Consider the following 16,944-nt stretch of genomic DNA (forward strand, 5'->3'; position numbering starts at 1 on the left):
CTACTCCGAATGCCATATTTCTATTAATAATTAAGAGATTTCCAAATCCTGGGTGGCTCAGCTGATTAAGTGTCTGACTCTTGGTTTCGGCTCAGGTCATGATCTCATGGTTTGTGAGCTTGAGCCCCACATCAGGCTCTGTGTTGACAGCTCAGACCTTGCTTGGGATTTTCTCTCTCTCTCTCTCTCTCTCTCTCTCAAAAATAAATGAATTAAAAAAAACGAGAGATTTCCAAATCCTAAAAAGCTTACAAAGACATATGATAGTCATGTAGCTTTTATACAATGGATCACTGTTGCTGATGCTGAAATGCTGAATTTTAATGAAACTTGTCAACTGCTATCAAATGAGTGAGACTGTGTGCAGAGATGCCACAGTCAGAATAATCACACTCTGTGACTCAATGTATCACTCGTTTGCCTGTCTGTGTGGGTTTTAAAACATAGCTGCAAATGTCTGAAGTGAAGCCCAGGGTGGACTGCTTCAAACAGAGTGACAGCAAAGGGGACGCTACGTGACTTCAAGGCTGGTTCCTACATGGCCATGCAGCTTCTTCTGCCTTACTCACTGGAACACTGAGTGCCACCAAAGAACTTTCAATCCCGGAGGCCAGCCGGCTGGAGAGGCCACCTGTAGGCTCGCCTCGCTGAGCCTGTGTCTCCACAGTTACCTCCGTCAGCGTCCCAGACACGTGAATGAAGATCTCCAGTTCCAGATGCTACAGTCCTGGCTTTCAGCTCTTCTCTGCTGCGGCCCGGATGTCACATCACAGGGAGAAGTCACCCTGCTGTGCTCTGTCTGAATCCCTGACCCACAGAATCCACGAGCAGAATCAAATGCTTATGTCATTATATACGGGGTGGGTTAGTTTCTCAGCAATGGGTACTCAGAAAACAGATTCACAATTTCATTGGAAAAACATTAGCTTGAGGGTCAGTTTGGGGCAAGGGAATGCAAAGACCAGGAAAGACCTGGGGCTGTGCTTCAAAGAATTTACAACCTAGCATTAGATTCTAACTTGCTATCAGCTTGCAGAGACTACCTAACATCAACATTTTTAATTGAGAAATTAGAAGAAGGTAGGGCTGTTCAACATAGATCTGTTCAAATGGGGTATAAAAATTATATTTTAGGGGCATCTGGGTGGCTCAATAGGTTAAGCATCTGACTTCAGCTCAGGTCACCATCTCGTGGTTTGAGAGTTTGAGCCCCGCGTCGGGCTCTGTGCTGCTGTCACAGAGCCTGCTTCAGATCCTCTGTCTCCCCCCTCTCTCTGCCTGTCCCCTGCTTGCATTCTCTCCCTCTCTCTCTCAAAATAAACAAACAATAAAAAAAGTATATTTTAGGGGCACCTGGGTGGCTCAGTTGGTTAAGCGTCCGACTCTTGATCTTGGCTCAGGTCATGATCTCACGGTTCATGAGATCAAGTCCCACATCGAGTTCTGTGCTGAAAGTTTGGAGCCTGCTTAGGATTCTCTCTCTCTCCCTCTCTCTCTGCCCCTACCTAGCTGGCTCTCTCTCTCTTTCAAAAAATAAAGTTTAAGGGGCGCCTGGGTGGCTCAGTTGGTTAAGCATCCGACGGGCTCAGGTCATGATCTCGTGGTCAGTGAGTTCGAGCCCCGCGTCGGGCTCTGTGCTGACAGCTCAGAGCCTAGAGCCTGTTTCAGATTCTGTGTCTCCCTCTCTCTCTGACCCTCTCCCGTTCATGCTCTGTCTCTCTCTGTCTCAAAAATAAATGTTAAAAAAATAATAAAAATGTAAGAAAATAAAGTTAAAAAAATTATATTTTATACTTTATCTTTTTATTTTTGATAATCAGTAGTCACTCTTAGCTGTTTATGTCAAGCAAATCATTCACCTTTTCCAGTGTATCGTTCACTACACAGGCCTAAGATGCTTTGGAAATGATTAAATGTGTAGCTCAAATATTAACAAGCTTACTTGGAAAATGGAACTTTCAACTGGACGTAACTGCTTAGCCTTTATCAGCTCACAAACGAAAGGACAGTTTGCAATTCCCATAAACTGCTTGATCCAAAATACTAATGATACTTCGACTACATACCAAATTCTTGTGGGCATTTTAGTTAAGTGAATGTTCCTAAAAATTTGTGCAATGTCTACCTCATTGCTCTCAAAATAATTAGTATCGAACTGAGACTTTGTTCAGTTCTTCTAACATCCTATAACGGATGATGTCCACAAGAGCCTCAAGACAAACCTGCTCCCCTAAAAACAGTAATCCAACTGAGAGAAATACGATAAGCCTAAAATATTCCTCAACCTCGGCCGCAAGCACACCCAACCCAGAATCCCATATTCAAAAGTTTGGCATCGATTTGCACAGGGGCTCTGCTGTTGTGCTCCGATTCTACCCCTGCTGGGGGCGGAGGACACACAGAACCCTAAGGCCACCTGCACCTTCGAAAGTCTCTGTATCCACCCCCGCCCCCCACTTTTTCTTGCCTCTTCCTAGACGATACAGCTTCGATGTGAACAATTTTTCCGTAAATCTTCATGTTTCGGACATTTTAGTAACATCTAGTTCTTTCTTTTTAAAAAATTTTTAATTTTATTGTTCAAATTTACATCCCAGTTAGTCAGCACATGGTGCAACAATGATTTCAGTAGATTCTTTAGTGCCCCTTCCCCCCTCCCACAACCCCTCCGGCAACCCTCAGTTTGTTCTCCGTATTTATGAGTCTCTTCTGTTTTGTCCCCCTGCCTGTTTTTATATTATTTTTGCTTCCCTTCCCTTATGTTCATCTGTTTTGTCTCTTCAAGTCCTCAGATGAGTGAAGTCGTATGATTTTTGTCTTTCTCTGACTGACTAATTTCACTTAGCATAATACCCTCCAGTTCCATCCACATAGTTGCAAATGGTAAGATTTCATTCTTTTTGATTGCCGAGTAATACTCCATTGTATATATATACCACATCTTCTTTATACATTCATCCCTCGATGGACGTCTGGGCTCTTTCCATACTTTGGCTATTGTCGATAGTGCTGCTATAAACATGGGGGTGCATGTGTCCCTTCGAAACAGCACACCCGTATCCCATGGATAAATGCCTAGTAATTCAATTGCTGGGTCAAAGGATAGTTCTATTGTTAGTTTTTTTCAGAAACCTCCATACTGTTTTCCAGTATGTTTTCCATACTGTTTTCCACTGGTGGCTGCACCAGCTTGCATTCCCACCAACAGTGCAAGAGAGTTCCCCTTTTTCCACATCCTCACCAATATCTGCTGTTTCCTGAGTGGTCAGTGTCAGCCATTCTGACAGGTGTGAGGTGGAATCTCATGGTGGTTTTGATTTGTATTTCCGGGATGATGAGTAATGCTGAGCATTTTTTCATGTGTTGACTGGCCATCTCGATGTCTTCTTTGGCAAAGTGTCTATTCATGTCTTTCGCCCATTTCTTCACTGGCTTATTTGTTTTTTGGGGTTGCTGAGTTTTGTGTAAGTTCTCTGTAGGTTTTGGATACCAACCCTTTATCTGGTATGTCGTTTGCAAATATCTTCTCCCATCCCATCGGTTGCCTTTCAGTCTTGCTGACTGTTTCCTTCGCTGTGCAGAAGCTTTCTATTTTGATGGGGTCCCAGTAGCATTTTGTTCTTTCTCATATATCTTAACTATTTCTAATGAGTGCCCTCATCTTACAAGACCGACAGGTACGGGCAGAATGACCACATATACTCATGGCTATAGGAGGCTTTTACTACCATGTGGTGGTAGAGAAGCTGGTCTGACCTGTGGTAAAGTCAGCATGGTGTGTTGGAGTGGGAAAGAAGAATATTAGAAGGTTAGGCTAACTTACCATACCATTAACTAGCTCTGAATCTTTGGGACTCGGTTTCCTGATTTATAAAGTGAGGGGGTTAGATTAGATCATCTCCAGTCCTGATTTTAGGTGGGAGGATAAAGATGAGCTGTCCCATACCGGACTTGCACGATTATTTGTAAACCTCTCACGTGTTGTACTGTGAAGTTTTCCACGGCAATCACAGCTCCATACTTTACAAGCGGCTTAACTCTGAAACCTATAAATCAGTACATTTATTTCTGTCATAGTATGTGATTCTACATACGTAAGACAAAAGAGATGTATTTTAACCCTTCCTAATGGTAGAAGTAATTTTATTTTTTTTAATTTGTTTTTAATGTTTATTTATTATTTTTGAGAGGGCGGGAGAGAGAGACAGACAGACAGACAGATAGCGTGAGCAGAGCAGGGGCAGAAAGAGAGGGAGACACAGAATGCAAAGAAGGCTCCAGGCTCTGAGCTGTCATCATAGAGCCCGACGCAGGGCTTGGACTCACGAACCGTGAGATCATGACCTGAGCCAAAATCAAGAGTTGGACGCTCAACCGACCGAGCCACCCAGGCGCCCCAGGGTATATAAATAATTTTAAAGATCAAGTCTTTTATCAAAGCCAAATTCTAAAACCCACTAAATAATCAGCAAACTACTTAACCTTTTCAAAAGCTTTATTAGAACAAAAATCCCCACTAAATGGTTTAAGGTTTCTAACCCCTAGTTCTTATTCAATCTAGTTCTTGAATACGGATCTTTAGAAGACGTGGGCAAATAAAATCACGCATAGTCATTTCCATGTTGCAACAAAATTACCATTTGTACTGTCTGCATCATATCCCACGGAGTTGATGGAGTTGATGCACTATGGTAGTTTTAACCGTTCCCTACTGTAATTAGTGTCTGATGCATTGAGCTCTGCACAGCGTTGCAGTGAGCACAGCTTCATATACAATTTCTTCCTTCTTCTGAGTTATTTTCTTAGCATAATAAGCTCCCTTCACGGTTTTTGAAACAAACTGCCAAACCGCCTCGGGAAAAGTCTGTCACTGTACCTTGCTACCCATGTGAACCTAACAGCCTCACATTATACCAGCAAAACGTTAGCAGGCACTTCCTCCCTCTAGTTTTTGTATCCACGTCTCTGATAAACCAGAATATGAAATGCCATCCCACACCACCTACGGATCGCCTCTCTTGACTTGTCCCTGTACTTCCCAATGCCGTGGTGCTCTTTATGACGTTTCTCTTTGTTGGAGCAACCTGGGGCCAAAACCTAGACTTCCTTCTCTTTCCTTCGCGGCTTTTGCTTACCTGTTTTTAAGGTGTGCCTCCAGATCACAGCGCTGCATCACATCTTGGCACACTGAAGAAAACGGACACAGCACTAGCAACTTGTCCAGAAGCTTGTGAACCAGAATACTAGACTTCTTACACGACTTGAAGTGCAGCCGTTTCCGGTCCAGCGGACAGAAATCCTTCTCCTGTAAGAAGTTTCGGAGGCACTTGCAGCAGAACGTGTGTCCACAGGGGGTGTCCAGTGGCTGCAGCAGAGGCTGAAGGCAGATATGGCAGACGAGGTCGTCGTCCACCTCGTTCTGGTAATTGTACAGGTGGTTCTCTCGTGTCCAGTGCTGTTGGCCGCATTCGAAACACAGAGGGTTGAAGGAGGACGAAGAGGTCTGCTCCACGGACACCAGCTCCTCACTTGTCGTTCCCATTGTGAGTCAACCAAAGCGGTCTCTGTATCTTCCTACGTTCGACTTCCGCGTCAGGTGTATCTGGCTCAAACCAGGGTTTTTCTGGACAGAACAAATCAAAAAAGTAATTAGTATCGATCAAGGCAGGCTAAAAAGTGTCAATGCTGGTTGACATCTTTCGTAAAGAAATAAAGTAAAATAAAACAAAACAAAAATAATCAGAGCCATGAAACCCCAACAATTAAATTAACGAATTTGCCAGCTGGCGAAGAGTGACTTGCGTTGCCCAGTTCTCGGTGAAAACAGAACTTGTGATCAAAAGCAAAGATGCCACCTACGGTGACACATAAGAAAAACTCCATTCGTTTTACGGACTGAAATCCTCCAGTACCTCACTGCTCAATGGTAGTTTTTAAAGCCAATTAATCTACGCGGTATGATAATAATGCAAACCGAGGTATACCGCGCAATACATCTGCATCCGTCGTCTCAGCCAAGGTTCTTTGCTTCTGGTTTTATGCACTTGCAAGGCAATACCAAAGGCTGTCTTTGCAACGTAGTCTCAAAGATAATTCGGTGCCTGTTTAAAAAACGACCTTTGCCCTGCACTGTTTCGAAAATACGGATTTCAAAATATGTACAATTTGAACATTCTCTCTCTGTAGCACAGTTTATAGAAATATACGACCGCACGGCATACATAAACAGCATCTGTGCAAACTCCATAAAGTGCAATACTCTTTTATGCCATTAGAGGAAGAGGCCCACCGTAATTCAATTAGATAACATGTGTTATAAATTACGATTCCACCTCCTATTATTCCACACTTCGATTTCTTCTTGCTTACTCAAAGCAGCAATGTGTGTGTGTGCGTGTGTGTGTACGTGTGCGTGTGTGTGTCTCCTCTCCAGCCTTAAGACTCTCATGACGGCCTCGCCCGTTTAGTGCGAGGCTAGTAAGGAATGCTCCCCTCCCCCCTCCCCAGCAGCACCCGGGGGTTAAAAATCAACCCCAAAGGCAGCAGCTGTCTATATTCATCTTCTGTAAATATTTACAGCCTCCAGTATGTGCCAAACACTGAACAAGGAGACAGGAGAGGTAGAGAGAGGACAGTTAAGAAAACTCATTATTAAAATTCAGTATACTCTAAGGAAGCATCATAAGCATCCTAAGAATGCTGTTACGTGAATACGGAGGGAGATGAATTAGGTGGCATCTAACTCAAGTTTGGCTTTAGAGCCGGAAATACTTTCCAAAGGGGGAGAACGTGCGCTATGAGTCGGGACAGGGCATGTCAGCCAGCCAGAGCCGGGCAAGAGCCTCTCTGCAGTCTCAGGGGCTTCTGAGCACAAGACACGCTTGAGGAGTACGCGGCAGATCAAAATATCCGAGGCCCGACACACCCGGGGCGGGGGAATCACAAAGCTCGGGTCTCCCCGCCCTAAGAACGGAGAGGGTAGGACACCACGTTAATGCTCCCCACATTTGTTTCAATGACGAAATTCTCCTCCCATCACACTTAGGCACTTACTATTTTATTTACTTGGGGTATTTACTAGAGAGACAACATTAACATTTCGGCCAAGGTGACAAGAACGGCCATAAATGATGAACGGATGGGACAGGATTCAGAGGGGAGGACTGATCTGCGATCAACTGTTTGTTTTGAAAAATTACTTGATAAAGTAACAACAGCAGCCGCCTGTGATCTAACCTCGTATCAGTACCAACATGAAGAGAGCAAATGCTTCTTGTAACTCACGAGGCTGGTTCTTTACCCTCTGGGCATCATAACTTGTTAAACGTCAGTGCAGGTCTGTGAGATTAAGGGGAGAAACATCATTTATCCCAGGCAGACGGACCGGGTATCCTACTACAGAATGTACCCAGACTCTTACTCCTGACCCAATTAGCAAGAAAATTCACATATCCTTGGCTCTTCTTTCTTTGTGATAGTGTTTATTCTAATTTTTCTCTTCCTCAGGAAAATATACTGCAATTCTAGCCTCCCACATAATGACTAAGAAAGCATCTCTCTTCAGACTATTATGTTTTAGCTATTTTCTAAGTCTCTAAATGACTTCTAGTTCTTTGATTATTTATCACACAATCTTTTCGTGTGGAAAAATAACGTGTTCCCGTTTGAAATACCAAATAACAGCATTATCTCCACCCCCGAAACACCTCTGCTACCATGAAACAAATATTAAGTGAAAAATCATCGTGCGTAGATCACTGACGTGTGGGCAGCATGGAAATACTGACTAAAGAACCGTGAGGCTGTATAGCATAAGCAGTTAAGAGCACATACTCCAGCCGGTCCGTGAGGGTTCAGATCTTCACTCGTGTCACTTACCAGCTTTGTGACCTTCCCAAATGTCTCTGTGTCGGCTTCCTTCTCAGGTGTAAGATGGGGGTAATAATAGTGCCTATTTCAAAGGGCTGATAGAATAAATAAGTGTGTGTGTGTGTGTGTGTGTGTGTGTGTGTGTGTGTGTACAACAGAGCCTGGCACATAATAGGCGCTATATAAGTATTAGCTATTATTACTATCATTAAAGAAACAAAAGTTCAGACAGATTTTACGATTTGCAAAAAGCCAAACAACTTATAATTACTTGGTAAGAGATAAGAGAGATGAATCTAGTTCTTTCTCGCTTCAAAATAACCCAAAAGTAAATCAAGTAATTGTAAGAAAGAAGAGAGGCCTTTCATGAAAGCCTTAGCGTATGAATTTTGTTAAGGACAAAGGCAGCCTGATCCTGTCTTCCCAACCCCTCATCCCACCCCTCTACTCCCAACCCGGGCAGACGACTTCATTCCTCCTTTGTGTGCAAGTCCACTCCAACACCTTATGTACCACTTCTCACACTAACCTATGAGGTCCTTAAGAGCTGGACCTCCCACGGAGGGGCTCAGTAAATGCTCAAAGACCACACAAGTGACAATTTGCTTGAGCACTCTTGCTACATCTAGGTGGCCAGAAGCACATCTATGTTTACAGGAGGGTATGTCTGTGTTTACATATAATTTTGATTTCAGATATTCTGTGAGCACAATCTGCAATATTAAAATACAAGTTAAATAAATAATAGTCTTAAATATCTTTCATAATACAAAGATAAAATGTAGTATAATGTGTATCTTTACAAAACTACGTCATCTGTTTAGCTAATATTCCAGGAAGAGTAAAGAGACAGAAGCTATTAAATCGGCTGGGAATATTACAACACATTTTAAATAATATCTTGAAAAACAGGCAGTACAATGGAAAGGGAGTGAGAAGGCAGTATTTTCTACCCGACTCCAGTTACAAGTAACGGGCTTGCTCTTCCTGCTGAGACAAGTATATCCCGGTGCATCACAGATACTCTCAGAAGAGCTATGCTTTTTCTTAGTCAATTTGCAAACTCCAAAACTGTGTATTATTCAGATTTCTCTTGAGGTTATTTTTAACTCAGACTGAAGGAATCCTCGGGGTCCCTAACCTAGGAGATCCAGCCCAGGGAAAAAGACAATGAGCTAAGGATTACCAGCACAGTATGGTTGGATGGGAAACTCCTATGGCTCCTTTGACTCATCAACGCCGAGAGGCTCAGACTCTCCTTACGTGTCCTTCGGGCAAACTCCTACTTAGACGCTACTTGCTCTGTCGAATCCCTTCAGCCTCCTTCCTGGTCTCGGGGACATCTCCCTCCCCTTACGACCTTGCTGCTCTTTACATATACCTTCATTTCAGCAATTACAACATTTGCCTTCTTGTTTATCTGTCTTCTCAGCTCTCTTGAGGGTAAAGATAGTATCTTCTTTATCTCTTGTATTCCCTGTTCTTGGCACATATTATGCACTAAAAAAATATTGTTCTCAGGTTCATGCTTGAGCCTGAAATGTTCAAGAGTCCTAAAATGTATAATATCGCTATATAAATATATAGGAGAAAACCTTGCACGTTTTTTATTCACGGCACTGCAAAGCAGTCAACGTGCTGGACACTGCTCTATGACTACAGAGAATGAGACATTACTTCCTTTAGCCTTTAAAAGTCTGAGAATTTTAAAACGTTATTTTCTTACCTGATGCTATCAACACAAGAAACTTTTCTTTTTTTAAAATTTTTTAAATGTTTATTTATTTTTGAGAGACAAAGAGCAGGGGAGGGGCAGAGAGAGACGGAGACATAGAACCCGAAGCAGGCTGGCAGCACAGAGCCCGATGCGGGGCTCGAACTCATGAACTGTGAGATCGTGACCTGAGCCGAAGTTGGACGCTCAACAGACTGAGCCACCCAGGCGCCCCTGAAACTTTTCTTATTGTATATGTTACGGACCGGTTTTGACAACCGCCTTCGTACAAGGCAGTGGATGTCAAACTTTTACACCTAAGAAACCCTTTACCCACTCTGGACAAGTCTGGCGGTTTCTTAAAGAACTAACGTGCAGCTACTGTTCAGCTTATTCCAGAGCAATGAAAACTTATATTCACTCGTTAGCCTGTGCATCTTTATTTGCAATGGCCCCCAACTAGAAACAACCCAGACATCCTTCACCGGGTGGGTGGGTAAACAACCGTGGTACATCTGTCCTACAGAACAGTTCTCAGCAATAAAAAAGAATGAATTATGATTGCTACACACAACCTGGAATTATCTCCAAAGAATGATGCGGAGTGAAAAAAGCCAGTCCCAAAAGGCTGCGGACATCATTCCACTTAGATAATATTCTTGACATGACAACGCAATTGACTAAAATCTTGAAATATTCATTTGTTAATAAAACAACAAACCTGTTACATGCCAAGATTCTTATGAAAAATAACATTTCTTTTTCCAAAACAAAAAATACAGTGAGAAGGGAGGCAGCTGTTTTTCATCTCTGCAAACCTGGAGTCTCAAATCTGTTTCTGTTTTCAATCTGTTGTGAGATCACATGCATCGTCTGGAAACTCCATTAGACGCTCATCAGAGAATGATGGTGGAAAAGGCAGATAATGTTTTCGCATGATTGGGGGAAACAGTTTTGACCTCGTGGGCCCAATGGAAGAGAGTAAGGGATCCTGGGTCACACTGTGAGAACGAGTACAGAGCACTGGCGGGTTCGAACAGTCTTCTTTCACAAGAAGTACCCGTCAATAACCAACACGACTTTCAACAAAGACACAAACTCAAAAAGGTAAATTGCCGAGATGAGCCTACACTGGGGGCGTCTGTCTTTCCCGGAATAAAGTTCCTTTCCCAGAGCCTTTTCCTACTGCAAGAAGCATGTCTTATTTAGCTGTACAGAAATGCTTAGCATACTCTATGACAGCCTTACATAAATCCTGTTCTTAAATTAATCAAAACTTATTTCCTATTCCGTGTCGCCAGGAAAGCGACCAAAGAGCAGTTTCCAACAATTCCACGTATATGATTCTCTCATTTTTCTATATAAAGCTGTAAGTCAGCACACTTAGCTATTCGTCTATCTCTTCTTGTGGTATTTGAAAAACCATGTTAAACTTCTTAAGATGCAAAATATAAATTAAAAAGTAAAACATAAAATTCTCAAGGTGCCACTTGTAGTTACATGCACCCTATTTAATAATCCAGAAAATTAATAAGGTAAGCAGAAAATGCTAGAAGCTATGAAACTTAGGCTCTAAGCTCTACGCCAGCTGGGTAACTAGGTCACTACGTAATTAATTCTTTCACTCACCAAATGTTTATCCAATGTCTACTATTTGTTAGTATATCATATATATTGCGAAGCCTTGGCTTCCTGCGTATAAACTGTCAGCTTTTCCTAAATACGAATTGATCTCTCTCTCTCTCTCACACACACACACACGGAGTTAAATGTAGACCTAAAATTCTTGTGATTCTTTTTTTATATATAACCAAATACTGAGTGATAGGTCATATTTACCTTTCAGTCCACACATTTGTTATTGCTTCTGTTAATTTCAGTATCTTACCCTATGAAATGGAGGTTAAATTGTGGCTAGCAGAGAGTTAACAAGTCTCAAATGTCCTTCTACCTTTACTCTTCGAATTTTGAGCCGTTAAGCTATACTGACAAACTTTCAAATGCAAAAAAAAAGATAAAGGCCAAAACCAAACTGCATTACCTTCCCATTTCCTACAGGCTCAGACAGTGATACTAAAGCTGTATTTTATTTTATTTTTAATGTTTACTTATTTTTGAGAGAGAGAGAGAGAGAGAGAGAGCGCGCGCAAGAGCGAGCAGGGGAGGGGCAGAGAGAGAGGGAGACACAGACTCCGAAGCAGGCTCCAGGCTCCGAGCCGTCGGCGCAGAGCCCGATGCGGGGCTCGAACCCACGGACCGCGAGATCATGACCTGAGCCGAAGTCGGACGCTTAACCGACTGAGCCACCCAGACGCCCCCGAAAGCTGTTATTTTAGAAAGTCCTACTAAATTATGTTACCTTAGAGTAGTTTAAAAACAGAATTGATATAAAACTACTTTGAAAAAGAAACATACCATATGGAATGCTAAACGTGTCTGGACGGCTAAGTATCCAGACAAACCTCTGCCAGTAACAAAAGACCTCTGTGGAAAGAACTTTATTCCAGGGAAGATAGACTCCTGCAACACGTGGGCTCTTCCCGCCTGCACTCCTTACCGCCAGCTGAGTTGGGGCAATGTCTAACATCTTGGCGTCACAAATTCCCAAGTGTTGCACGTACCTGAACGGTGCAGGGTAGGTGGTGAGAGGGAGCTACCGTTTTTACCGGTTCGGTTTTACCTCGGACTTGACCTGCTGGGTATCATTTAGATGCTTCTTTCTATTACATTCAAAGGCAAGTGTTCTGGTTTTATTAAATTAAATCATCTGTGTTCTTCTAAAGGATGAAAACTTTCAAACATTTAACTTCCTGCACAGTAAAATACAGAAAACACTTGTTTTCAAGCGACTGATAAATTCTTAACTTGAAGGTCTTTTCAAAAATGCCTAGTTTCAGTGATTGTGGATAGCAACTTCTCCACTAACTCTCAATTACCGAAGGGAGTGAAAAGCATCAGAAGGGTCCCTGGAGTTAGAGTTTGCAGAGTTTGAGGTCTGGGTTCAAAATCTGGCCCTCTCACTCACTCAGTAGCAACGTGACGTCGTGATGTGCACAGCACTTAAACGTCTATAAATCTCAGGCTCCTAGTGTGTAAAACAGCAATGGAATTTTGCTTACAACATAGGATTACTGTGAAGCTAAAAATGTGACAACAGCCAGAAAGAGAAAGCAAGTATGACAGGGAAGGCACAGCGCTGGGAGAAGGGTGGCTTTCTAGGTGGAGCCATCAGCCAAAAAGCTCACTGTGAAGGTGGCACTTCAGTTAAAACCAAAAGGAAGTAACTAGAAGGCCACGCAGGTATCTGGTATAAAGACGCCTGTTCCAGACGAATGCAATAGATAGTAAGCATAAAGGTCTGGAGGGGAGAACGTGCCAGGCGTGTTCAGTGAACAGTAAAGAGGCCAGCGTGGAAGACACGAACAAGGCAGACAGAAGAAAACGGGCCAGAATGGTAACTGGGGCTAACTAAATCTTGCGGGCTTATGGTACAACTTTGGCTTTTACTCTAAGTACCTCAACAGGATCGCTGTGGCTGCTATGCTGAGAAGAGGCCAAAGGCAGAAGCAATTAGGAGCCTACTGAAACCGTCTACGCAAGAGACGACTGTTGTAAGAACCAGGCGGACATGACTGAGATAATGAGAAGCGACTCCGTTCTGGACGTATTCTGAAGACAGACCGATACGATTTGCCAAAGAATAAGATGAGCGTGTGGGCTGATATGGGGGGGGGGGGGGGAGGGGGGGAGGGTTAGAGGTCAAAGGCAGGGGGTAGAGGTCAAAAATGATTCCAAGGTGTCTGGTCTGAACTGGAAAAAGAGAATGCACGTCACTGAGATGCAAGTCTGTAAGAGGGTAGCTTTAATGGCTATACTCAAGTTTGAACATCTTAAGTTTGATATGGCTATCAGATCTCCAAGTAGAGACTCTGAGTAGGCAGTTCACTACACCGCCCGGCTCAAGAGGGAGGGTTGGGCCGGCGATACAAATTTAGGAAGCATCAGTGTATGGAAAGCCATCAGATAGGAAAAGATCCCCAAAGGAGAGTGGATGAGTGGTAAGTCGCAAAGAAGCCAGCACACTGGGTCCTAGGACATTCCAGTACTATGAAGTCTGGGAGATAAGGGGGGGGAACCAAACTGAAGGGGAGTGGCTGTTAGGGTAGGAAGGGAATCAGGAAAGCATGGTGTGGAGAAACCAAATAAACCAAGTGCTTCAAGGAGGAGGGAAGAACCGGCTGCGTTAAATCCTGCCGGCAAGTAAAATAAGATTAGGACTGAGCAAGCCTTGGATTTAGCAACATGGAATTCACCAGTGACCTTGATGCAGAGTTTTGGCGGAATGAGCGCAAAAGCTTCCTGGAAAGGGTTCAAGGGAAAATTGGGAGACAGCAATTAGAGCACAGACAGTTCTTCTCAGAAATTGTGCCAAATGGAAAAGGGGGAAGATCTTGAATCCTGGGATGAACTGGAAGGCTATCCGAGGTGACAGCACGTCCTGCTCCTTAACCAAACCTCCATATGTACCAGGTTATTACTGTATGTACACACAGCCTTAACTCCTTGCAACAGACCTCCTCCTTCCCGATCTGCAGATGAACTTCCCTCTACCTGGGCTCAGCATCCCATACCTTCGTCGACCTTTGTCCGTTTTCTCCTCTCTCTCCCACCTCTGACTCTCTCCCCTCCCCATAAAGGCAGTTCACGTCTCCACAGTTTTAAACGTGAAAGCGGGAGATCTGTCGACTATTACCACTTCCCCCACCTTCAATTCACCCCCGATATTTCTGGAATGTGAGACCGTGAGTGCAGTCTCCAGTTTTTTACACAAAGAGCTTCCAATCTCCACCAGCCCAAGACTGCTTTTGCGGTCTGAAGTGTCTAACTGCCAGACCTCCTGATCACTTCTCGGGGCCAGCTTCCGCTTTACCTCTCTGTAACTTACTAATTCCTCTCCTTGAAACTCCTTGCTCCCTGGGCTTAAATTATACCAGTCTGTTCTGGTTCTCTCTCATCCAATGTACCACTCTTTCGTGACAGCCTTGCAGTTATTTCCTTTAGGCAAATGCTAAGGAAGTGAGGTGGCCAGGCCCAGTGAAAAAGTTTCTGATTTATGTCACTAAACTGCCCTCCCAGGGAGCCAACAAAATTCTGGCTCCTACCAGCAATGTATAAGCATGCTAATAACTTCTCTCAAACTGTTCTAATCCTGGTTAATTTTATTCTGTTTAACATTTATAAATCTGACCATTGAAAAGACAAGTGTAACATCTCATTTTTCCTTTAATTTGCATCTCTTTGGCTGTAGCTAACTTCATATGATTCTTAGCCTTAATTGTCTTGTGAGGGGCTCTATATCCTTGGCCCCATTTTTTTTTCTACTGAATTTTAGTCTCTTTCCTGATAGGAACTTCATATATTAAGATAAAAGCTCTTTATCAGATCATAATTTCTTTTCCCAGGCATCCCGTGGGCCTGTGTGCCCACTGACATAAAGAAGTTGCCCATTTTCATGCAAGTGAATACATTTTTCCCTTTAAACATCCTCCCACTACTCTTACCCCTCCTCCATAATAAGATGAGATAAAGATATGCCTCTATTTTCTTTATTTGTATAGTGTTTTTTTTTTTAATTTTTTTTTTCAACGTTTATTTTTATTTTGGGGACAGAGAGAGACAGAGCACGAACGGGGGAGGGGCAGAGAGAGAGGGAGACACAGAATCGGAAGCAGGCTCCAGGCTCCGAGCCATCAGCCCAGAGCCCGACGCGGGGCTCGAACTCACGGACCGCGAGATCGTGACCTGGCTGAAGTCGGACGCTTAACCGACTGCGCCACCCAGGCGCCCCAGTATAGTTTTTAATAAAATGGTTACCATTTCTTCCGAATACACTCTGAGAACAGATCTACCTTTATTTTTCTCCCAAGTTATTAAATAATTGTCTCCGCTCCTGTATATCTGACTCACGCTTGTGTTCAAAACCCATGTCATTATTTCCCTCTAAATGATCCTATTACCACACTTCCTCATGGCACTTCTAGACGCCCAGTACCCTTTAACTAGAACCAGAGAATCCTGTTTCTCTCCCTCTCTGCCTCATTTTCCACCCCCAGTCACCAAGTTCCCACCGATTCCCCCTCCGGAACATGTTACTTGTGCGTTCTCTACCCTCCATCCCCACCACTCCTCCCAGAGTAGGCCACATGGCTTGTCGCACCTGTCATTGTACTGATCCCTCGGCAGGGATCACAGTCCCGTTCCTCCTCAACTATCCACCCTTTCCAGCACCAGCAGCCCCACGACGGTGATCTTATCTTCTTAACACCCTTCTGTGGGCTCCAACTGCTACCACAAAGCGAAAGCCGAATTCTTCGGCCTGCTACTTCAACCTTCTGCCTCTGCCTCCTTTCGTTTCATTTCCTGACAGATTCTACACGTTCCGCCCTCTGGCTACGCCGAGCTACTTAAACAACTCCCTGACCTCAGCGAGTCTTCTCTCCACTTGGAATGCCCTCTCCTGCCTTGCTGATCTGCAGAACCCCTGTCCACTTAACGGCCGATTCAAGTGAACCCTCCGCGACAAAGCTCTGTCCTCATCCACCCAAACAAAATCACTCATCCTGTCCCTTGCGCCGCCACTTTATTACAACTTCATTCGCTCCTCACTGCTGTGGTAAAAGCAACCACTTGCCAGCATGTGTCCGCCCTCCAGGACATCCCTTAAAGGTCGAGTAGCGTGTCCTGCATCACTCATAACTCCAGCATCTTGTAATGCCCCTGCCTGCACGCGGTTAAGAACAATCTCCGGACGGAGAGAGAGAACGCTTTCACCTGCCTCACCAAATCTGGACTCCACCTCTAGAGTTTTTATTCCTACTGCCTCCGCTCTAAATCAGGTCCCTGTTACTACTGTAATCGTACCTCCTGTGTCTCATTTCGCTTCCCCATCACAAAAGGTGATTTCATAACAAACGATGATTCTATCGTTTCTCTCCAGGAAAAAAAAAATCTCTTTATAGAAGAAAGGCCTGGTGCCTTAACAGGGTAGGTCTGACTCTTATTGCCACCCCTAAGCCTCCAAACTCTGTGTTCTAGCCAGAAGCTTCTTCAAACCACTCGCTGAACACACATGTCACACCACTATGCGTCCAGGGACTGCCAGTTTGTCTCTCTTCTCTGACCGTATCTTCCAGCGTCTCTCCTTCCTTTCTCTCCCTGACCTCCACCTCGTCTCAACTACTCCGTCCCTCTGCACCCCCAACATCACACTCCCCTGACTCGTCCCACCAATTTCCTAAGCCTCTGCCCTGTTATGTTACAGACTTCCTTATCTTCTTAAATGGAAAATACTAGCCATCAAT

General features: G+C 43.9%; 1 protein-coding gene across 4 annotated transcripts in view; it reads right to left on the reverse strand.

Moving 5' to 3' along the window:
* Positions 1 to 16,944, reverse strand: part of LNX2 (ligand of numb-protein X 2) — an 80,083-nt gene that overhangs the window by 31,703 nt on the left and 31,436 nt on the right. For all 4 annotated transcript variants that reach the window (XM_047862538.1, XM_047862282.1, XM_047862456.1 and 1 more), the window contains exon 2: positions 5,136 to 5,623. In XM_047862538.1, the coding sequence (XP_047718494.1) occupies positions 5,136 to 5,542 (407 nt within the window). In that variant the 5' untranslated portion in view covers positions 5,543 to 5,623. The remainder of the gene's footprint in view (positions 1 to 5,135; positions 5,624 to 16,944) is intronic.

The sequence above is a fragment of the Prionailurus viverrinus genome, chromosome A1, assembly GCF_022837055.1.
Source record: "Prionailurus viverrinus isolate Anna chromosome A1, UM_Priviv_1.0, whole genome shotgun sequence".
Taxonomy (NCBI): Eukaryota; Metazoa; Chordata; class Mammalia; order Carnivora; family Felidae; genus Prionailurus; species Prionailurus viverrinus.